Source organism: Porcisia hertigi, chromosome 36, assembly GCF_017918235.1.
Source record: "Porcisia hertigi strain C119 chromosome 36, whole genome shotgun sequence".
Taxonomy (NCBI): Eukaryota; Euglenozoa; class Kinetoplastea; order Trypanosomatida; family Trypanosomatidae; genus Porcisia; species Porcisia hertigi.
This window is the reverse complement of record NC_090595.1, coordinates 1,594,218-1,622,084: the sequence shown is the minus strand read 5'-3', so window position 1 is coordinate 1,622,084 and position 27,867 is coordinate 1,594,218. Positions and strand designations below refer to the sequence as shown.

At 55.4% G+C, this 27,867-nt stretch overlaps 7 protein-coding genes across 7 annotated transcripts; all 7 read left to right on the top strand.

Moving 5' to 3' along the window:
* Positions 1-1,483: 1,483 nt before the first annotated feature.
* On the top strand, positions 1,484-2,698 carry JKF63_00423 (uncharacterized protein; the record flags this gene model as incomplete). The annotated part of the gene is made up of 1 exon (XM_067896474.1): positions 1,484-2,698. The coding sequence occupies one exon, from the start codon at positions 1,484-1,486 to the stop codon at positions 2,696-2,698; it is 1,215 nt and encodes a 404-aa protein (XP_067752631.1).
* Positions 2,699-4,142: 1,444 nt separating this feature from the next.
* On the top strand, positions 4,143-4,346 carry JKF63_00422 (uncharacterized protein; the record flags this gene model as incomplete). The annotated part of the gene is made up of 1 exon (XM_067896473.1): positions 4,143-4,346. The coding sequence occupies one exon, from the start codon at positions 4,143-4,145 to the stop codon at positions 4,344-4,346; it is 204 nt and encodes a 67-aa protein (XP_067752630.1).
* Positions 4,347-8,359: 4,013 nt separating this feature from the next.
* JKF63_00421 (uncharacterized protein) lies at positions 8,360-11,893 on the top strand (the record flags this gene model as incomplete). Its single annotated transcript, XM_067896472.1, has 1 exon — positions 8,360-11,893. The coding sequence occupies one exon, from the start codon at positions 8,360-8,362 to the stop codon at positions 11,891-11,893; it is 3,534 nt and encodes a 1,177-aa protein (XP_067752629.1).
* A 1,425-nt stretch (positions 11,894-13,318) lies between these two features.
* JKF63_00420 (uncharacterized protein) lies at positions 13,319-15,202 on the top strand (the record flags this gene model as incomplete). Its single annotated transcript, XM_067896471.1, has 1 exon — positions 13,319-15,202. One exon carries the CDS (start codon positions 13,319-13,321, stop codon positions 15,200-15,202), a length of 1,884 nt encoding a protein of 627 aa, XP_067752628.1.
* Positions 15,203-17,661: 2,459 nt separating this feature from the next.
* On the top strand, positions 17,662-20,301 carry JKF63_00419 (uncharacterized protein; the record flags this gene model as incomplete). The annotated part of the gene is made up of 1 exon (XM_067896470.1): positions 17,662-20,301. The coding sequence occupies one exon, from the start codon at positions 17,662-17,664 to the stop codon at positions 20,299-20,301; it is 2,640 nt and encodes an 879-aa protein (XP_067752627.1).
* Positions 20,302-21,600: 1,299 nt separating this feature from the next.
* JKF63_00418 (uncharacterized protein) lies at positions 21,601-22,647 on the top strand (the record flags this gene model as incomplete). Its single annotated transcript, XM_067896469.1, has 1 exon — positions 21,601-22,647. The coding sequence occupies one exon, from the start codon at positions 21,601-21,603 to the stop codon at positions 22,645-22,647; it is 1,047 nt and encodes a 348-aa protein (XP_067752626.1).
* Positions 22,648-24,664: 2,017 nt separating this feature from the next.
* JKF63_00417 (uncharacterized protein) lies at positions 24,665-26,191 on the top strand (the record flags this gene model as incomplete). The annotated part of the gene is made up of 1 exon (XM_067896468.1): positions 24,665-26,191. The coding sequence occupies one exon, from the start codon at positions 24,665-24,667 to the stop codon at positions 26,189-26,191; it is 1,527 nt and encodes a 508-aa protein (XP_067752625.1).
* Between the last annotated feature and the right edge of the window lie 1,676 nt (positions 26,192-27,867).

Here is a 27,867-nt window from a genome sequence, read left to right as displayed (position 1 = left end):
GAAGCCCACAGGTGCGAGGAGGAGGAGGAGGAAGGGGTGACGCGGCGTCACCACCACCACGACCACATCAAAAGAAAGCAAAATAGGAGCGGTCACACACACACACACACATACACACAGGGGCAGTCTGGGGGCTGACGTATCTGATCTTTCTCCCGTATTAACCCACCCGTTTTTACCTTACTCGTTTCTCTTGGCATAATAGCCGTCCCTCTTTCCCGGCTTCTCGTAACGTCTTCTCTCCCCCCCAGCCCGTGTGAACATCCCCTCCCTGTAGGCCCTTGGTTTTATATGAGGTTGCCGCTCATTGCCTAAGCCGGCCCCCCCCCCTTGTCTTTTAAATCATTGTAGGATATGTAATTATTTCGATACAGAACTCAGACAGACGAGCACCCACTATTTCCCCACACGTCTGCCGAACAAACCAGTAAGGAGACCACCCACACACCTACACATATTAAACGGGAAGGGAGCCCGACCTCAACCAGAAAAGAACTATAAGAGCCTGGTGAGACGACGGTAATGTGGAGGAGCAAAATAGGGGATTTGTGAAAGAAAAAAGGGATGGACGAGGGGGAGGAGGAGGAGGAGGAGGAGGAGGAGGAAAAAACACGTTCTTATCGTAGGCCATACCGAAGGGAGGGTGTGGTTGGGGGTGGGGGCAATGGAAAATGCGTTTCAATGAAACCTTTTGGGAGATCAAAAAACTGTACACACCGGGGTACACATACGCAGTACTCGCCCTCCAAAAAAAAAAATAACAGACATCAATGGAATACGGATGGAGTCGCTTGCACGACTAAGAGAAGCATTGTTCTCGAACATGGGCACAACTGACAAGTGTGGTCTGCAGCTGCACTGTCTCTCCTTCCCCCGGCCCTCCTCTGCCCACCCTCCTCCTCCCTTTTCCTCCCCCGGCTCACGTGAAGCGGGAGAAGGAGGAATGTGCTGGGAAATTGTTCTCTATTTTTTTTTTGTCTTCCATATGTGGACAAGTGTCTGTATTAGTTGTAGCGCGTTAGGTGTTGCAACAGATCATCTATGCATGTTCGATTCCCCTGCATGGCGCAATCGATGCTCTTCCTTTCGTCCTCCTTTATGCCCTTTTTTTTAATGCATCTTTCCTTTATGTCTTATCTGTTGTTGCCCATGTGCTTCGATACACCTCTCTGATTCTCATTGCATGTGTTGTGTCTGTGGACACATTGCCTCCTCCTTCCCCCATACCATTTGGCCACACAGGTTTTGCTTGCACCTCGCAGTAGATTTTCACCTGGAGTGTTGCGCTTTTATCTTTGACACGCGCTCGCCTACAGGGAGCCTCCGTTGTCTGCTAGACTTCTTCGTTGTGTCCCAAAAAAGGGCTCCCACCAGGGGAAAAATAAAGAAGCGCGAGGCAAAAACCGGCCATCGACATTCGGACAGTACTGTCCTCCTTTCCCTTCCTTTTTTTTTGTTTCCCCCCCCTGTTGGCGTGCCTTACATGTCGGGTGAAGCTAGGCAAAGCACCCTTAGCGCCCACGATGTCCTGCGCGGCATCCGCCGTGTGAAGACGACGCTGCAACTGCAGGAGGCCTACGATGCGCTTCTGGCATTTCTGCGAACAACGTACCAGCAGGTAATGGCGCATGCGGCGAAGAATACGGCGTCCGCCAACGAAGGCAGCAGCGGTATGTCAAATACAGATTTGAATGTGCCGTCGAAAACCGTGGATCCGGCTCAACAGGCCGTGTCGCAGCTGCGGCAAGTCTCTCTCTTATGCGGGGCCTTTTGCCGTCGAGTGGAGCACGTGCTGCGCACCACCTACGCTTACGCTGACGTCGACGACGCCAACTGTTGCGGTATTGCCACGGTGCATGTCAGCGCGTACATGGCCCAGCTCGCTGAGGAGTTACAGCGGTTCAAAACACCGGCTGTGGATCAACTGGTGGCGGCGGCGGCGAGCAAGACGAACGCGCTGTCGGCGTCGACATCGTCTGTGGACTGTGTCTTGTCATACGGTGTGGGCGATCTCTGCGACTACCGCGTGTGCCGTTGCAAGCGGGCACGTGCGTATCTGCAGCAGCTTCTAGCGCAGCCCCAGTGGAATACCGCCGCCATCGCTCAGGTTATCGTTTCCTTGAACGAAACCTTCGCCACGCCGGGCGACACTTTTTCGATGTGTACCAGTGACGAAGCGGTGAAGGCAACCTGCGTGGTGACGCCTCTGCGCGATCCCATTTCACAGACTGTCATTCGAATTCCAGCGCGAGGGGAGAGCTGTGTGCACCTGGAGATGTTCGATGTTGAGAGTTTCGTGCAGGCTACTCAACAGCGCTCCTTCAACACTGTCGACGTCGGCGCCCCATGCCCGCTGTGCTCACGGAAAGTACTTTTGTCATCAATACATGTCGACAGGCGGGCGCTGGAGGCAATGCGCAGTTATGAAAAAGCAGTTGCCGCTGCCGCTGTGTCGTCGTCGTCGTCTTCCGCACCACTGCCACCTCTGGATGTGGACTGTGCCCTGGAGTGGAACACAGATAATCACACAGTTAGGGTGGTACGCGACAAACGTGGCTCACCGACTGAGGAAAGCGCGGTGGGCGACGATCAAGAGGGGCCTGCGAGGCCACCGGGGGAGCCTTGTGAAGATACAACGGAGGTGGTCATCAAAAGGCGACGAATCGAGATTGGCGGTCACGTCCTCTACGCCGATTAGGCCGCGCTTTCCTTCCATGTCGGCGTCAGCTGTTGTGGCTACTGAGTCGCGGAAGGTTTGGAGTGTCTGCGCTCTACTTGCATATTGCTTGACGGGCAGCTTCGCTTCTTCAGCAGCGTGTCTCTTTGTGCTCGCTTGTGTGTGTGGGTGTGTGTGTGTGTGTGTGTGTGTGGTGCACAAAAAACGCACTCAACCGTTTCCAGTGGACTTGTTGGGTTTTGAATGTGTCCACACTGCTGCTAGCGGATTAGGTCGGATGTGGTGTTTTTCGTAACCCCCCCCAAACAAAACACTGGGACTGCATATTCACACATCGCACAACTTTCCGTAGGTGCGTAGGTGAGCCAAAAGAAAATCAATTAAAAAAACAGCAGCACGTTTTCCCATGCAAGCGTGCAAACGTAGATCGACAGGGTGCTGAATCGCTGCCGGTGCGTGTTGTAGGCTTCACACACACACATACACACACATTGCGGGAACACTTGACCTCCATATGATCAAATGATTCGTTATTTTTTTTCCACTGAGCCAGTCGTTCGTGCTTTCGGTGTGGAATCACTTCGATTTCAATAGTATGGAGCTCGTTACATGTCCCAAAGGTCATCCTTCCTACTCTCCCCACTCACCTCTATCGTCTCCTCCTCGCGTACTGGCCTTGTATTTCCTTTTGATGTTTTTCCCTCCACATCCGTTCAGATGTGCACTTGCGTCTCATCAGTCGCTCTTTTTTTTTCGTTCTTCTAAGTCTTTCTTCTGTGCTTCCTTCTCGCACCACTTCGTGCCCACTCTAGTGATATCAGCCCCCCCCCCTCCTTTCCCTCTCCCGTGTGTGTCTGTTCGCGTATGCTAGTCCCGCTGCCTCGACTCGCTTTGTATGTGTTTGTGCTTCAGTGTTTTCTTCCTCTCTCTTCCTCTCTCTTACCGAATCGACCTTCTCGTTTAACATTTTCTTCCACTCTGCTGTGTGTGGTGCTGACTGCTTTCTCCTGTCCTCTCCTCTCCCTCCCCCTCCCCCTCCTCTCTCTCTTTTGGTCTCCGTTTTCTCATTCATCCATACAGCCTCACCCTGTTGCGACTAATACTACGACTACTCCACATAAACACGCTGTTTCTGAGCCTTACCCCCCCGCCACTCCCGTGCAGCTGTTTCTTTAATTCCCTTCAGACACTCCATCGTCATCTCGTGCGTCTCTGTAGGTCTGTCTGTGTCTCTCGTGTGTTTGTGCGTCCGTGCGGGTGGGTGGTTGGGCAAGCGGGTATCGTTGCATTCCACAACACGCTGTCTTTTGTTTTTCCCTCTGCTTTTCATCCCCCCCCCCTCCCCCCTTTCACCCCACCCCACCCCAATCACACACACTCACACAGTGCCATCTTTTCTTTCATCATCTCCGTCTTTTTGGGTCTGCACACACACACACACACATCGAAGCCCTCCGAAAAAAGAATGAGAAAGAGTGTTTCCCTCAAGGAGTTCTCGACGACGCCGACGGTCTCGTACATGCTTAGCAAAGATGGCCACAACATCGCTGTCGCAGCGGATGCGCCGAACCGTCCCATGAACCCACCACCGCAGCCTCTTCGTGTAGAGCGTCCAAAGCACCAGCAGCCCGTGCCAGACAGCGACGACACCATGTACGAGATGGAGTAGTACCTAAGCTCAATAGTGAGATGAGATGACACGCGCACACAAGGCACGGTGCGTAGCTTAACTGGTGTTATCAGAGATGGTGCTCAGTTTTTTGATATTGGTTTGTGCGCATTAGTGTGTATGTGTGTATGCGTGGGTGTGTTTGTATTTGTTTTTCTGTAAGTGCAACGCGTAGCCGTTTGGAGTTGGAGCGTGTCGCACAACATGTAAATGCGATTTGAATGAGATGGAGAGCAACCAAATAGTGCACCCTCACGTCCCCACGGGGGTAGAGCCACAGTTGTGGTACGAAGGCGGGTACACTTTTGCACGGTCGTATCTAAAGTACACATGCGGAGTACTGGTACTGTCTCTTTTGGCTCTCTCATCATTGGTGCCCTTGTGCATCCTGTCCTCACAGGGTGGGGAGCCACGGGCCCTGTCGAGCCCCCCTCTCCCCCCCCCCTCCAAAAAAAAAAGGAAGCGTCGCACGACAACGATCCACCCTGCGTCTTTTCCGACATGGATGCTTGACAAGTTGAGTTTTTTTTTAACCAGTGGAGAGGAGGCTCAACACAACAGGGTGTGGGGGACACCGCCGCCGCATAGGGGAAAAACGGGCGCCACCCTGGCAAAGTTTTTCTGAGCCCACGAGCACACCCTGTGTCGCTTGTCAGTTTTTTTCGCACTTGTTTACGAAGCAGACGGGGCCGCAGGCTGCTCTTGCATACGTATTTCTCGTCGAGCAAGAAGTGACTCAGATGGAGAGGAGTGCTGGGACAATCATGAATCGCTTGCCCTCACCCGAGCCAACCGTTAGAACAGCATCAGCAGCACTCGTTGCAGAACTCTAACGGAGGGTAACGCTAGCAACATCAGTAGCAGCAGCCGCAGCCTTCACCACCCCAGCATATTCTGTGGCATTGAAGCAGGAGGAGGGGCAACCGCGCCGACAAGAACATGCGGTCATAGCGCGAAGGCGGGTGCAAGAAACCGAGAGGGTGTCTCCTAGAGAGCAGGGCAGTGTATCAAATCATAGATTGTCCATATCAGGAGGGCCTCTGGGCTGACAACTTGCGCTTGGGGGAGGACGACCGAGAGGGAGTCGGGTGTGCATGGGCTTTCCAGAGGTATCTCCCATACGGAGTAAGGTAAGGGGCACGCATCATGTCGTCATACTTTACCGAAATCCGAGTGTTGAGCGACGGCAACGATCTGTACGGTCGAATGTGGCAGCCTCCTTTCTCCCTCTTCAGTTGCCAGCAATGAGTGGCGGGTATCCTGACACGCGCTACGAAAGACGATACCCATGAGCTCACGATGCTGACTTCGGGGACGCCTGACTCTCTGTGAAGAGCGGCATCCGCCAGGGGCCCACCTGTGAGATGTGTCTGGATCTTGTTATTGTCAACGGTATATACTACGCGAAGGCGAGCATGCGGTGGCCAGGATTGTGACGTGTACGCCGTGGTATCGTTCTTGTCGCATTACTACGACTATGCTCTTGTTCACGCCTTACAACTTCAAGTCGTGTCTCCCATTGCCTCGCTCAAGACCATGCGTGGGAGGAGGGGGGGGGGCGGGCGATGATAATGATGCGATAAGGGGGGGGGTGTGCTTCCCCCTCTTTTTTTCCCGACAAGACGGTAGCGCACTTTCTCTGTGGAGAGACATTTTTTCCTCCTTTTTGTGGTTTCTGTGGGTGCGTGTGCTCTGTTCTTAGATTGTATGTGTTGCGCATGTACATGCGATATGTCATTGTCTGCCCGACGGTTTATTACTTCATCGCTTTGTTTTTTTCTCTCTCTCTGTACCCTCAGTATTTCATGTGTACGGTGTGCTAATGACCGCGGTGAATGCAGCTGTGTGTCCCTTTGTGTGTGTGTGTGTGTGTGTGTGTGTGTATCGCCTCATCGAGTAAGGGTGAGGGGGGAGCCTATGGATGTGTGTTGCCGGCGTGCGCACTGCCGAGATAGCATTTTATCTTCTGCTTCCTTACAACCGCCCCCCCCTTCCCCTTTTTTTTCTCCATGTCGTGCTTGCTTGCAGTTTGTATGTCCCCGTCTTCCTGTGCTTTTGTATCTCTCTCACGCCAACCGTATCATTTACTTGCTTCACCGTTCGATTTCGTGCCGCATTTTCCGGTTGACGCCTTCTGTCTGAGGTGGTGTTCTTTTTTCCCGCTCTCTCACTGCCCTTCCCCTCTTCCTTACGGGGTCGTGATCATCACCACTTGGGACCACTTCTCTCTCTCTCCTCCCTTTTTGCCTTTGCTCCCCATGGGACACACGTCCACGGTCATTCGCTCCCTCCCCCCCCCCGTGCGATGCGATACAGGAGAAAGCTCGAAAATGTTGAAGGAAGCGGGCGGGATGGAGAAAAAGGAAATGGAGAGGGAGTTCAGACTTCGTAAAGATACGTTGGGCGACGGTGGTGTATATATATATATATATTCATATATATGTATATATGTATAATGTAATATTTCGTGTGTGTGTGTGTGTGTGTGTGTCTGTGCGATGTGGAGATGTCAGCGCATGGGTATCATTCCAGGCAAGGGAAAGAGGCAAGCACAAAAACCTAAGGTTCCCCCCTCCCTCCCCTTTGTGCATTCCCTTCTCGCTTTTATCGTCGTCCTCCTACTGCTCAGCTCACCATCTCCATCTGTGTTTTCTCATGTCCTTCTCTTTCTTTTACCTTGTAGAAAAAGGGGGACCATGACACAGGCGCGTTGGTAGAGCACATTCACCCTATACTCACCTGCAAATATACGTACACGCACACAGGTTTTGCATTGGCGTTTCGTTCCCTAGATGCGCGTGTGTTTGAGTGTGCGCATGTAGAAGTGGGGGCGCGTGTGGCTGATGAGCATCGAGCTCCATCTATTGCGGGGTGTGACATAACGTGGATGAGATTGGGATCACGGAGATGGTCACGACAGGTCACCTTATCCCCATACTCGCTCCCCCTTTCCTAACTGACACACTTACGCGACTTTGTTGCCCCTCTATTATCTGCTTCTTTCTCTCTCAATATCCCTCTTCTGCATTGATCACACAGGCACACAAATGCACCCACCCATGTGAAGCTCAGCCAACAGTGTCCAACACGCATATCAGCGTTGTTACTCTTCTTTGTCTGCTCTACGCACCGCTTTCGGTGTGCACTTTACTCACGTCTTCTATTTTCGATATGTCACTTCTCTTGCGCACCGCCGCCGCTACCGCCACTCACAGGCGCACACACATAGACCAGATTGTGTCTCGCATCACGTGATCGTATCGCCTCCATCATCTTCCCTGAAACGTCTCGCTCTTCATAAGACTCACTGAGGAGAGAGAGAGGAGGGCTTTTTTGTCTCATTCCTCCAATCTCCCGACGTCGGTTCTCACGCCCCTGGCGACCACGGCTGATGGTGATTGCCGCCTTAAAAAAAAAGTGTGTTGTTTGGGCGAGCTACTGTTCACTAACCGCCTCCGTGATTACGTGTGGCAAAGTGTGTTTGCGTTTTGCTTTGTTACACCGCTTCCCTTTGCTCGCCTCCCCTCACCTTTACCCTTTGCACAGTACTGCTTCTTTTTTTTTCCCCATTCGTGCTGGTTCTGTGTTTTTTCTTCGACGACAGCGTTCATCATCGGCGTCACCACTGCGGTGCTCTCTTCCCCCCCTTCTATTCCGCTCTGATCCCCAGTTTACTGCTCTTGGGAGCGTCTGTGCTCGCTTGCCCACCTCCCTGTATTCGACCATCTCACGTAGGCAAACGATCTGAAATCCCCCCTGTCTGGCCTTTTTTTGTTTCTTCTCCCGTTTACCTTCTTTTGAAAGTATTGCCGTCGCCTACTCACACCATACCGGCAGTGTTTTCCGTCGCTCTTCCTCCTCCCCCCTTCCCTTGCGTATCTGTCTCTCTGTGTGTGTCTGTGTGCGCGTGTTTGTGTGTCTGCTTTTTTCAACTCGGCGTCGGAGTTGCTTTTCCACTGTCCTCGGAGCCAAACAACGTCCCAGGAGAAAGTAGAAGGGAAGTCAAAACAAAAATGCGCGCAGTCCCGCAGTACACCGGCTGCTTCACGCTGCTCTACGCCGACCCGGAGGTGAAGGAGCAGCATCAATACCTGCAGCCCCTCTACGGTCTCACTGCCGATGACGATCCGCCGGCGCCGCTGCAGAACCATGGGGATTTGTCACACGACGCCCTCGGGTGCGCCTCAAGCAACAGCTGCAGCCTCACCTCGCAGGATGGTGCGCAGAGCCGCATCTCGGGCTCTCAGCCCGTCGTTAGCCTGAGTGATCCTGGACTACAACGCCACAAGCGTCCATGCACTACCTCGAGTGTCATACCGCGGTCATCACACTTGCCCGACCCCAAGGACGAAGAAGGCAGTGACGAGCAGCCAGCACCAGTGGCGACAACAGGGTTAACGCTAGCCCGCCCGCCTCGACGGATCGATCATGTAGGCCTCAGCCTCTACCCGGGCCTATCGACAGATATTGTCGGTCCTCAGCCCGTCTTTGGTGGTGCAGCGATTTCACCCACCAACTCTATCAACTCCTCGCCAGCTGCGCAGACAGGAGGTGTTCCAGGACCATATTTGTTCGCCTCCAATGGCGTACCATTGCTCTCGAGCGTTGTGGACGCCGCGGCGCTGGAGCAGCTGCGGGACGCGCGCCGCCCTTACCCTGCCCCGAAGCCTAGGAGCGGACACGTCTTGCTGTCGTGTCCTGAGCGTGGCAGCCTTATCATGTTCGGCGGTCTAGGCAACGTCCCATTCAACGACGTGTGGGAGTACGATGTGCGAACAGGTCGCTGGGCAGAGCTACGGTGCGTCCCTGCCCAGGAGGAGGAGGACCAGGTCGCGCTACAGCAGCAACAGCAACGCCGATCGCCTGCTCAGCATAGCGATTTGCATCCCACCGCCCCCGACGACGAGGACGCGACCACCACCTCCCGAGGGAACGTGTATGATGATGCGAGTGATGACGATGATAACACGGAGGATTCGCCTCAAGGCCTTCGTCGGAGCCCGCAGCGTCGCCACATACTACCACCCCCCGCCTACGGCCAAGCCGCCTCTCTCTACCGGGACTCTAACGGTGAGATATGCATGGCTGTTCTCGGGGGCATCTCTGTCGGTGACATCTGCTGCAGCGGCCTCTTTTCGCTCAACCTGAACCGGCTCACGTGGCGATGCATGGAGACGACCATTCCGTTTTGGGGCATGTGGGGTGCCACAGCGCAGACGCTGTACGCACCCCGTCGCAGCACCGTGCCCTACGCCGCGCGTGGCGACGCGAAGGACACAGAAGGCAATGACTGTCGCGTCAGTGCGGAGGAAGAAGTGGTGGTGCTTTTTGGTGGCATGACAGAGGACGGCCACGTGGTTCAGCCCCTGACGCATCTCTTTCACTTCGACCACCGCCTCACCGCTGCGGAGATTGAGGCGGACCCGGACATGTATCTGAACAGCATCCAGTACAAGAAGAAAGAGAATGCTCGTATTCTGCGCCAACTGTTTGTCGAGGCAAACACTCCCGGCCCCCTCATTACGGGTGATGACGTGATACTTCCTTCGCTTCAAATGCGGTGCGACGAATGGCGTGCGGCGCATGCAGACACGGTTGCACAGTGGCGGCGGCGCGCACTGGATAAGATGGTAGGCAAGTACTGGGCAGAGTGCATCTCGTCTCCTGGGGACCTGCACGGGCGTCGCCGCTCTACCAGTGCCGCCTACAAGCGCCACTTCATGTTTATCTTTGGAGGTCGCGATGACTCTTACTTCTACAACGATCTCTGGTGTCTGAACCTTATCACGCGAACCTGGGTGCAGCTGCGGGAGGGGGTGCCACCGCACTTGCTTCGCAGCTTCCTGGCGGAGCCCCGCAACCCCCTGCACGGCCTCCGGATCAGTAGTGTCTTGGTGAACCTGCGGAGGGAAACCCGCGAGAAGATAGAAGCGAAAGTGTTGCGCCACTCACCCAACGGCACCATCGACCGAACACACCTCTCCCGAGACGTGCACCACGCACTCTTTGCCAGCTCAGTGAACAGCACCGCTCGGGCGCGCACCGGGGCCTGTATGGTAGCGGATGTGCAGCGTGACTGCCTCTACGTGTACGGCGGCTTCTTCTACACGGGCCAGCAGCACCTGACCTTTTTCGACCTTCACGCCTTTTACATAAGCGAGAATGTGTGGCGGCGCGTGTGCATCTGTCGCGAACGTCGATGGGCGGTGGAACTCGACGCCGCCGCGGACGCCGTCAGCGTCGTGCATTCAACAGAGGAGGGCAGAGCGTACGCGCGTCATGCCTCACCATCTCCCTCCGCGGGCGCCGGTGGACAGATGGCCCGTTCTGGCGCATCGTCACTGCCCTCTACACTGATGGGTTACGCCACTCGTTATCTTAAAGGCACCCCCCCAGCAACTGCCTCCACCAGCACAACACCCGTGGCCGCATCGCCTGGCCTCCCTTTGGCCCCGCGCGGGTCACGCGCGGCTCGGATGCCACGCGGCGACTCGGCCCCCAGTGCCTGTGGCAACTTGTTCCACCTCCCAGTCCTGGTGCCGGAGGCGCGCACAATGGCTGCCATGGTGGACGACCCGGTGCATCCTGGCGCACGGTTTTTCCTGCACGGCGGCCGCTATGGCGAGGAGGCCTCCGGTGATTTCTTTGAACTGCGCACGTACGTAAGCCGCACAGTAGACAAGGAGTACATGAAGTTGCATCGAGCAGCCGAGGAGGAAGAGGTGGCGGTGGCGGCGGCGGCGTCTGGCTTGGATACCAGGCGCCACCTGGCCAGCCTAAACACGTGGACACCATCGTCGGCCTCGTCGAGGAGCTCACCCGCTGCCTCCATAGGGACAGCGTCCCTGGCCGTTGCAGACGCACCACGAGCTCAGGGCTTAGGGATGTCCGCTGCCGACGTCGCGCGCCTTCAGTGGCGCAGTCGTCGTCGTCTCCAGCGCCAGCTAGTCAGCGCAGCGCTTGAGGCTCAGGAGGGCTTCGAGGACATGCCGGCAGCCCATTACAGCTCCATCAACGACACGGCGCCTCTGCCGCGCCGCACGCTGCTCGACGCTGCCACACACTGGGTACGGGATGGGCTGGCTGCTGTCGACCCAGAGAGTCTCATGCTCGTTGAACTGCGCAACGGCTATGCGGTAGTGAACCTGCCCACTCACATTCACTACCTGAGCCGACTGGGCCCTGCTGGCAGCAGCAGCAGCAGCGGCGGCGGCGGCGGCAACAGAAGAAGCAGTGACGAGAGTACGACAACAGTGCCAGGCGAGAGGATGTCGACAGTCGAGGCACCGACCGTGAGTGCGTTGGACACACTGATGGGGTCGAATCTGATTGAGAAAATGAACGCCAAACTGCGGCGCTCTGCGCGGTCGATGGAGCTGCTGCTCTACCATGTGTTGCTATCAAAACCTGTCAACTCCAATAGCAGCGGCGCAGACGGCGTTGCACCCCTGGCCAACAATGAGTACGCCCACCACGTGCTCCTGCGAAGTCTTTTCTGTCGCGAGCCTTTCTACAAGGCTAGCCAAAGAATCAACCAGAAGCGCTGAGATTGGCAAAGAGGGGGGCGGAGATGGCCAGCAGGTCGGGTGGAGGGAATAGGGAAAAGAATGCGCCACATTAGTGTAAAAAAGTGGCATTTTTTTCTTGCTTTTGAAGCATTCATGTCGGCTTGGCAGTGTGGGAGAAAAAGAGAAAGCGGTGTGCGTGTGTGTGTAATATATATATATCTATCTATATATATGTATATGTGCATATAATGTGGACGAATCGCATGAACCCAGGGTTTTTTTTTTGGGATGCACTAGAGAGTTTTTTGACCCATCAAAAAGGCACTCCCTCCCCCCTCCTGCCGAAATGCTGAGGCACTTGTGACGTAGACAGCCCCAAGCGCCGACGACGTCGAGAGGTCAGAGCGATGTACCGTATTCGATGTCCGCGGTGTGTGTGTTTGTGTGTGTGTGTGTGTGCGTGTATCGGGGGGGGGGGGCTGTATTGTGGCGCAGCGTCGGAAGCGACTAGGCGAGCGTGCACACGTTTGAATTATGCGAATGAATGCTAAGAGGTCTCCACATCATCACCCCGAACGCGTCTCATCCAGCGCCTCCACTGCGCGCCCACCGACCGAGGTGCCTGAGTTCCCCCTACACCACCAAAAATGCATCGCGCGGGTTTACTCCCCTTCCTCCCCCTTCTTCAACAGGATTTGGGTGGTTGTGGGGATGACTTGCAAAGCGGGTGTGAGTCTAGGCCTTGAGGCGTTGCCGGTGTTGGGGCGACTGAGAGTGGCATAACTGTAGCGTGTAGCGCGTGCTGTTTTGCCCTCATGGCGGTGGTCCTGCGCCAAACCGGTGTAGGCCGCGAAGGTTGATTTATGTTGTATAGCGGTAGGCTCACGCCGGAGTTCGGCGTTGTGTGATGTACGCGTGCCGTAGCGCGCAGAGAGCAGTTGTCATCACCGCTCACTCTCTCGTGCTTCGAATGGCCGCGGGTGATGACGAGAAAGATTAAACTGCTCATACTTTCTCAGCTTTACAGGCCTTCAGCTTCGCAACCCTCAACGAGAGGGAACGTCTGATTGAGTGTTTCAGGACAGAGCCGCGAAGCGCAGCTTCGTGATCCATGCGATTGCTTCTATATTATGGGTGAAGCCCCCCTTTTTCTCCCTACCCGCCAGCTTAATGTCTTGTGCGAGTGCCTGCGTACCCCTTCTATTTTTTTTTTACAGCGTCACTCTATTTGTTGGTTCTGTTCCCTGCACATGATCCCTGCCTACCCCTCTCTCCTCTTTTCTTTGTTCACATGTCTTCATCGGCGCCAAGTGCCGGCCTACGCTCCCGTGCATTCCTCTTTGTTAGCATTCGTATATCTCCACCGGTGCATATGTGCACGCCCAGATACAGCCCAGCATCTGAAATCACGTGCACGCGGCAGGTCTTCCCGAGTCGTTTCTTCCCCCTCAACTTGTAGCCGCCATGAGCCGAAACCAGAATCGCAAGGCTGGCAGCAAGCGCGGTCGCGTGGATGAGTGGATGACCGACGTGCGTGATCCGACAGCACTGCAGAACTCGGCGTTTGAGGCGTACTACAAGGACAACGTCATCCCTGCATCGGAGTGGGAGGCCTTCATGTCGTGTCTGCGGACGGGACTGCCCATGTCGCTTCGGTTTAACCCATCGGTGCCGCAGGTAGACGCGGTGGACGCGTTCGTCACACAGCACCTCTTCGAGGTTTTCGAGAGTAAGCGCCTCCCGTTCTTCCCGGCCCAGCGGGCGATCCAGTGTGGCGTCAGCCGCGGCGACTTGAAGCGCAGGAAAGCGAACCGGACGCTGAAAAAGATCGTCGCCGCAATGAATGAGGGCGGCTACCTGACGCGACAGGAGACCGTCAGCATGCTCCCTCCTCTCCTGCTGCAGGTAGAGCCTGGTATGCGCGTGCTGGATATGTGTGCCGCGCCAGGGAGCAAGACATCGCAAATTCTCGAGGCTCTCCTCCCCGGCGATCCCGAGAAAGGGGTTATCGTGGCCAACGACGTGAACGCGTCCCGCTTGGATGTGCTGCACCATCAAACAAACCGTGCCGCTGGTGCACATCTCCATGTCATTATCACCAACACGGACGCCACACGATTCCCTTTGCTGCCGCTGGCGGATCGCTTCGATCGCGTCTTGTGTGATGTGATGTGCTCCGGCGATGGAACTCTGCGGAAATCTATCGACATGTGGCCGCGCTGGAACCCTCTCCTGGGGGCCAACCTACATCATTCTCAGGTCAAGGTGTTGCTACGCGGCATGGAGTCTTGCAAGACGGGTGGAATCGTGGTGTACTCCACCTGCAGCCTCAACCCTGTTGAGAACGAAGCAGTGGTATCCGCTTGTCTAGCGCAGACGAAGGGCACCTTCAAGCTGATAGACCCCACGCCGTTGCTCCCAGGGTTACGGGCGTCGCCTGGGATGACTTCGTGGACCATCACCACACGCGACCTCACCACGGTCCTGCACACCTATGAGGATGCACAGAAGTTAATGGAGTCGACGACGGATCGACGCCCCTTCCAATACGCGCCGAGCATGTTTGCCAACACTCAGGTGCTCGTGGAGCAGCACATTGAGCGCACCCGTCGCATCCTGCCTCATGCGCAGGACACCGGCGGTTTCTTTGTCGCCGCGCTGCGTTGCGTCGCTGCGGTACCGGAAGATGCACGTCCGAGGGCTGAGCCCGCCTTTGGTGTAAAGGCGAAGGAGGTGCCCTTGAAGCCCATCTCAGATGGTATGCGGGCGACCGTGCAGAAGGCGCTTGGACTGCCTGATACGTTTCCTTACGACCACCTCCTCGTGCGCAATGAAGAGGCGCGCGACCAGAAGATCTACCTGGCCAACTCAGACGCCATTGGGCTAAGCCAACAACTGGGCGGTCGTGTCGTGCACGTCGGTTCCAAGGTGTTCGAGTCCGTTGTGAAATACAGCAACGACAAACTGCGCTTCTGCGCGGATGGTGTGGCGGACCTCGTGCCTTTTCTGCCTCCCAATTTCGTTGTCTCTGTGGCGCCATCGCTGCTTCTTGAGTTTGCTGATGCGACGCCGATGTCGTATGCGGACTTCAGTGCCAAGACAGGTGGGCTCGTCGAGGCGCTTCCATCTAGCTTTATTCTCACCACCACCTGGCTAGTAGGGGGGCCGATCTACGTGGCCGCAGAGAAGTCCACAAAACTGGGCAAGATTGTTGCCCAGGTAGCAGGCTGGCAGGTGACGGTGTGCAAGCTGGCACTTGGCTTACCACTGGGGGAGTTGGTCGAGGAAGAGCAGGAGGACGCTGCGGAGGGCGCTGTTGCGCCGCCAATGGATTTGATAAAGCAATAATAAGTCGGTTAATTCCCGGAGTAGTACAGGTCACGTTCCGCCCCCCCCCCCCCTTCCCACCCTTTTTTTTTGCCCTCGTCTGGTGCGTGCGAAACTATGGGCGGAGGCCGCATGCGTCCTGTGCCGATAGTTGCAGCAGGTAGCTGAAACTTGGGTGGGAAAGCGGGGGGTGGGGTATATGTTTTGCCCTCGTGCACGTCCCGCGTGTCACAGCTGGTGTGTGTGCGTGCGTGCGTGTGTGTGTGTGTAGGAAAGGGCGTCATGTAAGCGGTGCTTCCAGCGCCCAAGCGATATGGAGGCGAGGACGCCCAGAGCTATCTGGGCAGAGAGCTCCGGTACGCTCATTGCGGAGAACACGCACAGGAACAGCTCCACGGAAACGTTCACGTGGTATTTGAAAGGAGAGATGGAATGCGTGTAAGCAAAAAAATGTGCTCGACATGGACAAGCGACAGTCCAGTAGCGGCGTAGAAAAAGAAGGGGGAGGATACACACGTCACACTTGAGGGAAACACTTGGTGAGGGACACAAGAAAATCCTGGAGGCAGGAGGTCTCGGCACAGATTCAGTCAAACATTCAAGTCGTTCGAGGTTGTCTGTGCCTCTTGTTGTCGACCCTGGTCAGCGTTATCCGGGCTGATGGGCAAATTAGGTTTGCTTCAGCTTACGCAGTTTTCACCCTCCTCCCGCCCTCCTGCATTCATCAATGCACTCACAGCGCCCCGCGTAGGCTGACTTGCTTCTTTCAAAGCGGCTCTTCGTGTATCCGGATGTGCGCAGCAGGCGCTCTCCCCAGAACTCCCGCAGGACCTTTTCAGGTGAGGACACACCGTGTTCCGCCCCCTTTTTTACTCGTGCTATACATATATATATATATATATGTTGGCTCGTTTTTGTTGAGGACACCACCGCGTATGTGTGGCAGGTTTGGCTGTTTGTTCTTCTTCAGGGATGTGGTGAGATGAGCAAAGAAAAGGGGACGCGCTGCGCACCGGGGCGAGCGCCGTTTCCAGGACACGTTAAGCAAAGACAAGCAAAAAAAAACGAGAGCGTATGTACACCCAACAAAAAGCGGACCCGCGTGTCGAAATTGTCGGCGGAGACCACACACGCACGCATCATGGGATGAGGATTTCATATGAACGAACAAAAGGGTAGTGATGTGAGGGTGGTGACACATGCGCACATGGATGAGGAGGGAGGGACAAGACGGTGATGTGGTCGGTGAATGTCTTTGGGTGTCTTTTCTCCTCAAGTCTGCAAGTGTTGTGAGTGTTGTGGTGGTGGGCAGGCACAGGAACGGAGCACCAGTATAGTCGCCAGAGAGATCCCAGCGCTCCCTGTACACTCGCGCGTTTCCTGGAGGAAGACAAAAAAGAAAACGTATAGCAGAAGCGAGTGTCACTGCTGCCTTCATGTAGAGCGTCTCCCTCCCCTCTTTCCACACCACATACACGAAGAGCGGGGAGAGACTCTTGTCTCCCCCCCGTCCCCGCCCCCGCCCGCCTTTTCGTCGTAGCAAAGGGGAGAATGAGGAGGAAATGAAACACGCACTTGAGGTTCTCAAGCGTGGATGCGTGTGTCGGAGACGAGTCTACGGTGCGTCCCCTCTTACCGTATTTTCTCTCACCTCGCACCCTTCTTTTTTATTCATGTATTGTCTTTATTCCAATTTCACTGCTTTGCGGTATTCCGCTCTCCACTATGCACCTGTTTGTGTACTCAAACACGTTTGCATGGGCCCCCAAAAGTCTCCGTGAGCGTGCAAGCGTCGCTGTGTCCGTCTCAGCGTCCGTGTGTCTTGTGTCACTCATAAGCACCACCCCTCCTCACATTGTCGGCTCTCACCATTAGTCGTTTGTGTGCTTAACTCATCCATCACCGCTTGCAGCGATCATTGGTCGCCATTTAGTCGTCGTGCACAGAGCTTCGCGTCGTTGCTTAGTTGGCAGTACACGCAGTCCCTCGCGCCCCCAAGCCCCCTACGCACCTCTGGCCCCCGACCTTCACGGCCTCATACTGTCTGTTTTTTTTTTCCATCTTGCGGTTTCTGCGGGGTGAGCGAGGACGTCCGCCTCTTGCATCCCCTTATAGAAGGTGTGGATAGAGTAGGGTGTCTCCTTGGGTCTGTCGGAAACTCAGCGCACGAGGAGGAGGAAACGCTTCACACCGCACATCCCTCTCTCTCCCCCCGTGTCGTGTGCGTGTGCGTGTGTGTGTGTGGTATTTTGTGCGGGTGTGCAATCTGTTGTTTTTTTTCTCCGCAGAGTTCATCTTTTTTCCCATATTCATAACTGGTGACGGCGCGGACGTTTTTTTTTGGGGGCTCCGCTGTTTTGTCTGTTTTCTTTAGTGGGGTTTTTCCTCTGTGCTCCACCTACGCCTCCCATCAGCGTCGCTTTCCGCTTCGTCTGTTGTCGCGCTGTGCACGGGTGCATCCTCCCTCGACAACTTATTCGATGGTTTTCACCATGGCAGCAGCGACACCCACGGCCAGCACGCCGACCACGCGGGCATTGGAGGAATTCCGAAGCGGTAATGTTGACACGGCGCAGCTCATATTAGAGGAGGCGGCCAGGTCACAGCATAATGTAAATGAACTCTTGTCGATCCATTGCCTGCGGGCGACTTTGGCTGCAATGAAGGGCAGCATGGACGTCTCTGCCATTACTGCGAACCTCGCTCCCGGGGAAGCGGTGCGAGTGCCAGTGCAGAGTTACCTGGAGGGGGTTGCTGCGATGGCGCGTGGTGATCTGGCCACGGCACGAAGGCGGTTGGAGACGGCGGTGGAGCGATGTGGGGCCTTCTGCGCTGCCTTGGTGTGTCTCGCCGCCGTGTACTACCTCACCAACCAATACGAAAAGAGCTACGCACTCTACTGCAGAATATTGAAGATGCTCGGCACTGACAAGACACCACCAGTGGTCAGGGTAGGGATGGGTCTCTGCGCCTTCCGACTAGAGCGGCTTGTGGATGCCCGGCGCATCCTCGAGCGCGCCGTCGAGGTGCATCACGATTATGAGCTCGCGTGGCTAGGTCTGCTGGCAGTGTACATTGACTTGCGCATGCTTCCACAAATCCATACAGCCATCATGCGCCTTAAGAGCCTGATGCCACAGAACACGACGGTGCTGTTGAAGGTGTGTGACTTAGCTTACTTCCGCTCTTTGGAGGACGGGCGGCTGAAGAGCTCCCTGGGGCGGCTGCGGGGTCTTCTGCGATATGTGCGGCAGACAGCCTCCCCCGAAGAAATGGCACTGGTCGACTTCCATGAGGGTCGGCTGCTGCTTGCCTGTGGCGATGTTGAAGCAGCGCAGCCGCTTCTCGAGTCCGCTGTACGTGCCAACCCGAATCTCTTGGCCGCGCGTATTCACTACGCCCGTCTTCTATTGCACGGTAATCGACACGACGACGCCGAGGCCCTCTTGATGGAAGTCAACAGGACGTGGCCGAATGAGAAGGAGGTTCTGCAAATGCTCGCCATTCTGGCCACACGGGCAGGCCGCCACAACGAAGCCCTTCGCTACAGTCATACGCTCACCATGACGATCGCTCAGGGCGACGTGAACTCGTGGGCGTTGGCGGCTGTGTGTTCCCGTCTAGACACGGAACATTGCAGACGGATCTGCGCGCACGTGCGTGCGGTTCAGCGGGAGCTGAATCTCCCGTCTAGCTGGAAGCTAAGCGCAAACCTCGCCACCCTGGCTGACGACGTGGAGGCGCTACAGGGCATCGTGAACGCCGAGCTAGGGGCGGCGTTCCTCATGTCGAACACGGCTGTGGATGTCTGCTACGTGCCTCTCTTGTACAACCTTGCCTTGCTTTACGAGAAGCGGGAGCCGGCGCGCGCGCGGCAGCTTTATGTGTATCTTGTGAAGCACTACAGTACCTTTGCTGCACCGTACTACCGGTTACATTTCCTGGCGAGGGAGGCGGGTCAACTGCGGCAGGCTGTAGCATGGCTGCAGTGGCTGCTGAAGGTCCATTCCACCGAAGCCGCGGCCCAGACCTGTGTGGCGCAACTGTACATGGAGAGATCAAATGTGAAAGAGGCACTGGCCATCTTCAAGAAGGTAAACGCTTCCGAGTCGCAGCTACCTATCGCCCTGGCTGTGGGTGCCACCTCGCTGCTGGCGTGCCAACAGTCTTCATCACAGTGGCCAAAACTGCTCGCCTCGGCGCGGTCGTTTTACCGACAGGCACTCGCGAAGGACCCTCGAAACATTCTCGCGGCCCACGGCTACGCGTGCTGCGACGGCCTCGAGCGACGTAGCGATGCTGCCGAGGCAATGCTGAATAGTGTGAGTGAGGTGGTCCCACTTTCTACCGTGCCCACGAGCAATGTCGACGCGCACCGAGCTAATGTGAAGATGCTCAGCCACGGCTATAAGCAGGCTGCTGACTACTTCGCGCGTATGTCAACGCGGACATCCGAGCAGGACGCGATGTATTCGTACTGCATGGCCATCGAAGGTCGGTATACCGAAGCCCTGGAGCTGATGCACGCCGCCTCTGTCAAGGCACCTGGTGAGGATCCGATGTTGGTGTACAACACAGCCCTGTTGCACTTCATGGCCTTCGTCGACGGGCTGAAAGGCACCCGTGCGGTTACAGCGGCGCAAGGTGAAGAGCTTCTGGCTCACCTGGAAGCTGGCCAGCAGGGCGCCGCTTTCCTGGATAGCCTCAAGGGCAAGCACGAGGTGATGAGCCGCGCGAAGCGATACCTGCGATCTATTAGCGCTTTCTGCGGGCGCCACCGTTCCACCGTGCACACACTTCTGGAGGCTGGTCAGCAGCGGGCGAAGGAGCTGACACACTCGAAGGAGGGATGGCAGCGTGTGTTTGCATCGCGCAAAGCGGAGCAGCAGCGCAAACAAGAGGAGGAGGAGTTGGAGGAGCACCAAAAGTCAGAGGAGCGCAAGTTGGCGGAGGCCGCGGTGTACGCGCGCTTCCGTCAGAGTCGAATTCAGCAGCCGGCGGCTCTAATGAATGCAGACTTGCTAGCGGCGACGATGGCGGATGCTATGCAGGACATGATGCCGCTCGAGGAGCCCCCAGGGGTGCTGGGCGAGGAAGAAGATGGGGGTGGGATGCCGTGATTTATTCCTGCGACCACTTCCGTTGCCCACTTTTTGTTTTTCCTGTCCTTCCTGGGACGCCTGAACCGTCGTATGGTGAGCTGGCACCGTTGTCTTGTTGTTGGTTTCTGTGCGTGTTTTTTTTTGGTCCTACTGGGATGCTGCGCGCTTTACGTCTGTGCTGTTGCTGCCGCTGGCAATCGAAGATGTGTTGTGGCCTCAACGTCGCGGACCCTTCTTTGTTGGAGGGCTGTCCGGTCATTTACACTTTTTGGTCATGAAGGTTTACGGGGGCTCTCGTTGCAGGGCAGCTGTGGGGCAACATCACAGCGGGAGGGGCGGTGTGGGGATGGGGAAGAAAGGCAGAGGCGCGTGTAATAGAGCTGGGTGTTGGGCCGAAGGTGCTTGAACAGAGAAGTGTGTTTGGGGAGGAACGGCACACGATGCACTTGTCGTGGAGTTGTGTTTGCATATGTTTGTTTGTTTCCTGTAACGCGTAATCCTTTGTTGTTGTTGTTCGCCCGGTTTACGTGTGGCACTGTCCTGGATTTGTCTCCTCATGGGAGATCTCTCTTCGTTCTCTTAAATTTTCGTCTGGGAGATTCACGACCAATCGAGGTGTGGCTGCCCACTAGACGTTCTGAAGCGCATGAGTTTGTGTGTGTGCGTGCGTGTGCTTATGTTTTCGTAGGCCCTTCCCCTCCCTCTCCCCCTCCCCCTCCTCCTCTTCCTCCTCCTCCTCCTCCTCCTCTTCCTCCCCCCCTCCCCCACAACCCCCGGCATTCCCAATGGAGCAACTCCACACACACAAAGAGGTGTACACTTTTGTCTGTCTGTATTTGCGCCGCGTTTTGATTATTGAGCAAAATTCAGATCCCTTTTTTTTTGTCATACGATGCCCGTGTGCTGCCCTTCGTCGATAACCCTCGGATACAAAAAGTCTCCGCATTAGTGCTTCTCTTCTGCTCTGTATTTGCCCTGCCCTCGTTCACCGCCTTTTCGGCAGAACTTGGCATGCGGTGAACGAGGAAGTTGCACATAGATGTGCGGAAGGATCTGCTTTGGCCCCCCCCCCCCCTTCCCCCCCCCCTCCCTCGGCTTGTTGTCTGGAAAATGCGCGGTTGCGCACCAGGACCCAGTTCAGACGGATGATGTGTGCAATCTTAACCAGTCCATAAGTTCCACCTCTCCCCATCTCTTGCGTATTCTCTTCTACCCATTGATATCTTCAGCTCTCTCTCTCCACACACACACACACACACGCGGCTGATCCGCTCTCATCTCCAGACTCTCCGTCGTAGACTATCTGCAGCGGTTAACATGACTGATGCAAGTGCCTACGGTGGGCTCTTCCAGGACCCGCCGTGCCTGTCCACTGACGCCGACCCCAAAAAAACAGATCCCTATGACAAGAGGGATCCTATTCCATCAAAGTACTTGGGTAAGGGCCTGACGGTCGGTGGCCGCGTGCCATCCGGCCAGCACCCTGATGCTTTCTTTGACAAGCAATACCTCACTCTCGCCTCCTCGGAGCAGAACGGAGGTAAGCCGGTGGGCTACGACGAGACCATGTGGACGAGCACCGCTACCAAGGGGAAGAAGACGAAGCCCATCTCCGATAAGGAGTTTTACTATTCATCTTACCCACAGAAAAGCACTGGCCCAGGCAGCTTCTACGGCTGTTTTCAGAATCGCCCGTTCGAGTATATGACAGAGCCTTGGGACGATGGTAAGAAGAAGAAAAGGAGAAAGAGGGCTGCAAAGCCGAAGGAGGAGGAGGAGTCGACGCACCTGCCTAACATCAAGACAAATCCCGCCAAGAAGGGAACCTACGGATACCCCGGATTGCTTCTGAGCAACCCTACTTACGATGACGGCTGGAAGGCTGACCTCGCCGCGGCGGAAGCGGCAAGGGCGCGCAAGGAGCGCAAACAGGGCCCCCCACCACAACCACTAGGCCCACCGTTTCACATACCCGGGGTGAGTCACGCCTACCTCGACGAGATGCCAAGCACAGGTGTTTCTGGGGTGTACGCGGCTTACGAAGCCCCAGAGGAGAGCGGTGTGGTGAAGCGGCGCAGAGCCAAGAGGGCGGCTGCGGCTGCGGCTGCAGCCGCGCCTACCTTAACCCAAGTGCGCGCCTTCTACGGGGCTGCCAACCGATCGGGCGAACAGGGATGTATTAACCCGTTTCCCAACTTGTGGGTGAACACCGATGAGGTGCAGCCGTCAAAGATTGCGTTGCGCAAAAAGGCGCAGAAGGAGGCAGCGGAGGCGGCGCGACGTTTCAAGAACGCAGATGTGTGGAAGCCAAACTCCTTTGAGAAGACATCTGTCATCTCTTCGTGCCTTCGTCGGTTCTACTAAGCGACCCGGTTGGGGTTGTTGTGGCATCACACTTGCGTGAATTCCCCTGAGCTCCTTTTCGGTTGCTTGAGTTTGTGTGTCGTTTTGCTTCCAGTGTTGTATTTCTCTCCTACTTCGCTTTTGCTGCGGTGATCGGCGGTGTTCTCCCTTTTCCTTTCGCAGTCAGCGGTCAGTGTCTGGCTGGGTTTGAAGAAAAGTAAATCGTTCTTTTTGAGGGGGGAGGGGCGGGCGAGGTGGGGAAGACACCGCGGAGTCTCGTGCAGCGCCTCTGACAGGGACATTATAAATGATAGCCTCACTGCATTGCGCTCGTGGTTTCTCTCCCTCCTTCCCTCGCTCCCATCTCTTGTATCGATTTGGACTGCAGGTGGATGAGACACACCCCCTCCTCCCCTTTCAACCCTTCTTGCAATTTCCCTGTGTTCGGTAAAGGTGGTGGTCTTTTGGATGAGGGGCTGCAGGTGCCCCCCTTCCTCTCCCTCCCCGCTTTTCCTCTGTTTGTTACGCTAATGCTGCTTGTATTCGATTTGTGTCACGACTGTTGTGCGCAGGTTCATCGCCCCTCCCCCCTTTCTCAAGGATGCTGGGCGAGAGGGAATGATTCTTTCAAGGCGGTCGGCGTTAGACGATTCGCTTCGTGTTCCCCTTTTTTTCCTGATTCCTCCGGATGTACAGAAAGAAGAACGTCACGTTGGGAGAGGCTGGGGTGTGTGCGGGGTGTGAAGGGGAGCGCTCACCGAGGCGGTTTTCCAAGTTGTCTCATTTCCTGTGTCGTGTGCGCTCTTATCGACTCTCAACGACCTCCCCCCACCCCCCTGCGGCCTGCGCGTCAACCTCATTCATCTCTGACGCACCGCACTACACCGCACCACTTAGGCCTCCTCCCCTCTGGATTCTTGTTTTTTTTCCCATCATTCATGTATGTTGTGTGGTCAGCCTGACTCATGGTTCCAGTCTTCTGACGTGTCTTCCGCAACGTGGTTTCCACGCCCCTCGAACTCGCGCCTGGTGCGGTGTGTGTCACAGTACCCCGATATCCCTTCCTCGAGGGCAATTGCATCCATAAAGAAGCAGTGGTAAGAGCAGCCGCTTGCACAAAAAAGGAAGTCTACTCATCCTCCAATGACCCTTCTTTCAATGTGTTCTCCACACGCCTTATAGAGGTACACACGCACGCGCACACACATATATGTATTTATATACACGTCTGCACCTGTGTGACTGGCCTGGCTAGTATCTACTGTCCTCTTGCTTTTCACACCCAAGTGACTCCGAGGAGTGGTTGTAGCGTTCCCCTATGAGCAACCATCGTGCATTGTTGCGTTGGTTCTTGAGCCCTGCGCTTAAATTCCGAGACCTTTCCGTATGACTTGCACCCCCCCCCCCTCCCCCTCCCCTCCCCTCTCCTCCCCTCTTCCTCACGTTCCGCTCCTTCCTTATTCTCACATATCCATTTGCTCCTGCATTTCTCCTTCCCCCCCCCCCTCGGCACACATACACACATACACACACACACGCACACACACGCTGCTGGCCAACGCTTCGCTTCTGTGTGTTGGGATTTCCGTGTGCATGTACATGTGATGTGGATGATTGTTGGTGTGTCTTCTCCCTCTTCCTGCTCGTCCCCCCTCCCTCCCCCCTCTGCATGTTTTGTGTACCCCTTGTGCCCTTTTTTTTGCGTTTTGCCGCTATCTCGTTATTGAGCGTTGCTTAAATTGAGGGATTTTCACTCGTTGCGCATCCACGCACATTCTCAACGAGCCACCTTTCTTTTTTTTTTTCGTGCGCGTTGTACGCATATACGTGTTTGCTGTGTTATACATACGTACGCACACGCACACAAATCGATCAAAGCTTCTTTTATTATTATTATTTACACAAATCCGCTCATCTCCCCGCTCACATCAGTCCCCGTGTATGCGACAAGAGATACGTTACGCGTTGGCAATAGACAATTCACAGCAAGGAGGGGAAAAAAACACACAGTGAACGCTTCCTGTTTATACACGCACCGATGGCGCAACCAGCGGACGAGTCGCAGGCGCTGGAGAGCGAGGTGTTCCGCAGCAAGTATCGCCGCGTCAAGTCGATCGGCAAAGGCAGTTTCGGTGAGGCGGTTCTCGTCCGCTCGAAGTCCGATGGCAAGCGATATGTGGCAAAGGCCATCGACACTGTCTCGATGACACCCAAAGAGAGGCGTGACGTGCAGAACGAAATTCGTATTTTAGCCGCCGTCGACCACCCGAACATCATTCGCTATCACGAGCACTTTGAGGATGGCACCTTCATCTTCATTATTATGGAATACGCCGACGGCGGTGACTTGAACTCCCGTATAAAGGAGGCAAAAAAAGAGGAGGTGCCGAAACTTTTTGACCCAAACTTGGCCATGTTTTGGTTTCTGCAGATTTGCATGGCACTCAAGTACCTGCATGATAACCACATTCTTCACCGAGATCTCAAGACGGCTAACGTATTCCTTACCTCCAAGAACGTGGTGAAGCTTGGAGACTTCGGTATCTCTACAGTGCTTCAGAACACGATGGCGTGTGCCAAGACGGTATGCGGCACTCCTTACTACTTCTCGCCCGAGCTGTGCCAAAGCAAGCCGTACAATAACAAAAGTGATGTGTGGGCCCTTGGTGTTGTGTTCTACGAGACCCTCACCCTGCACCGCCCCTTCAACGCAAAGACGCTGAAGGATCTGCTCAAGAAAATCTTAGCGGGCAGCTTCGACCCAATCCCTGCCGCGATACCAGCTGAGATGCGCACGCTGTGTACTAGCTTGCTCCAGGTGAACCATATCCAGCGTCCCAGCATCAACCGCATACTAGAGAGCTCCTACGTGCAAGGCACCCTGCGCGGCTTCAGTGAGGACCTAGCTCGCCAGGTGGAGAAGGACCGTACCGATTTCGAGGCGAAACAGCGCGGCAAGCTGGAGAAGCAAGCTGAACAGCAGCAGTCCCTCCCGGTAGCGCCTCTGGCGAGCAAGCGGAAGGAGCTGACGACACCGCAGCTCAGCGAGCGGGAGCAGATGGCGATGCTACGCGGCATGCACCGCGACAAAATGAAGGCAATGCTGGCGAAGCAGGCGGCTGAAGCAAAATCACTGCCGGCGACCGAGCCGGAGCCTGAGATGGTGGTTCATCCCGATGTAGATGACGACGGCGACTACATTGCGCAGAAGAATGCCATTGTACAGCAAACCAAGAACATCGTTGGCAAGTCGAACCTTGGCGGACACCCAGAGGAGTTCGGAGACGGCCCCGCTGACTGCACCCCACAGATGGAGACAATCACTTTGGCAAACGGAAATACTGTACTTGCCTCTGCTGCACGCGACTACCTGGAGAAGGAGATGGGCGCCACGCTGGTGCATGACGCCATTGAGATGTACAACGCTGGTATGATGAGCGGCAGCACCAACGCTGAGCTGCAGCATGAGCTGTGTCACCTTATAGGGCCAGCATTCGCGCATAATGCGAACGCCATCACGAAGTTGGCAGTCTGGGAGGGGAAGCAGAAGGTCATCAATTCCTAGGGCAAGCACAATGGACACGTACAAGACCTGCTTGTGCCGCTGTGATTGCTTCATGAATCTATTGGGAAAGAAAGGAGGGAGGAAGTCGAGGAGAACACCCTTTTTTTTTAGTTGTTCTGATGAGCATCACAGCTTTAGCCGTCTGTGAGGGGATCTACTGCGCTCCTTTGCGCAATCCCGGTTCTAAAAGCTGTCCGACCGTGGGCAAAGAAAGAACAGCGTCCCCGTTCATTTGTTCTTCTTTACACAAATGCATTGCAGATGTCCGGGAAAAAGGCAATGGGCGGTGGTGCAAGTATTGACCCTCTTTGTGGCTTAGGTATCAGAGTCGTTTTTTTTTCCTGATTTTTTTTCCTGAATTTTTTTCTTCCGGCGTGCCCTCTTTCCCTTTCTTTTTTCCGTTTTTATTTTAAACATTGACCACAGCAGTGTTTTTGTTGCCTTTGTCGCCTCTTTCCCACACTTTTCCCCCATATACTTGAGTGAGTCCTGGTGCACCGTTCCTTTCTCGCTCTTTTTTTTTATCAGTGTGCTGCACACCGCCTCATCACTGCCCCCTCTCGCCCCCCCCTTCCCTGCCATCATCTTCCTGGCAGTTTCCTTTATCTTTCTTTTTCTCCACCCTGCATGCATGATTTCATGTGGGTTCTCACCCTCCGGAAGCGAAGCTCTTTTTTTGGACTATTTCTCCGTCGACAGTCATTACACGCGGTCAAAGGCCGCCCCCTCCCCGCGGATAGAGAGGGGGGGGTGGAACTTGCGACACCCATAGGGACGAGGGGGAATGATGCAGGGTAGCAAAGTTGTTTCTGTCTGGGGGGGGCTGGGGCGGCACAGGGGGACTCATAAGAGGCGGAAGAGTGAGATGGAGAAGCCTTCACACACGTATCACCGAAAAAAAACATACGAAATAGAACCGTCTCTCCGTGACACCCTCTCCCCCCTCCACACACCGTTACCACAGACAGAGCGAGGCTTCTCTTACGGACACGTGCATTGGAGCAAACATACAAACGCAACCCCCCCCTCCCCCCTCCCCCTCCCACAAAGCTGAAAAAAAGATGAGCGGTGAAACGATCACCATTTTTTTCTTCGTTCTCTGTCTTGAAAAAAAAAAGAATATATATAGGAGCAGAAATACCGGGTAGTAGCTACGATGCATCAGTGGGAAAGGAAGAAAACTGTTTTCAAGCCGTGGCGCACTCAACAGCGCTACCGCCATGCCTTTTCCCCCTTCTAGAACGTGCACTCACGAAGAAAAAAAAAACATTAAGACATACACAAATTGCCTTGGAGAAAGAACAGCGCCGTTCGGTCTTGAACCATGGCCACTGGTGGTTTACCCTTTACCCCTATCCGACATAGTGTATCCCCCCCCCCCCCCGGTGATGATGCGCGTTATAGTGAGACGGGAAGAAGTTGGGTGTAACGTTCTGTTTTTCCATCCTCCTTGCGCTCTCTTGTCGTAATTGATGGCAGAGGGGAGCGGCGCTGGGACGAGGTTCCAGGGGGCACGTGTCTGCCTATGTGTTGTGTTTGTTGCGGCTGTGCCTATGAGGGTGATCATGAGTCGTGACGCGGGGGGGGGGGGGATGGAATGAGGAGAGGGTGCAGGGCTGTGTGACAGAGCGGAGAGAGAAATAGACGAAGTGTCCTAGGATACTCTTTTTCTTTCT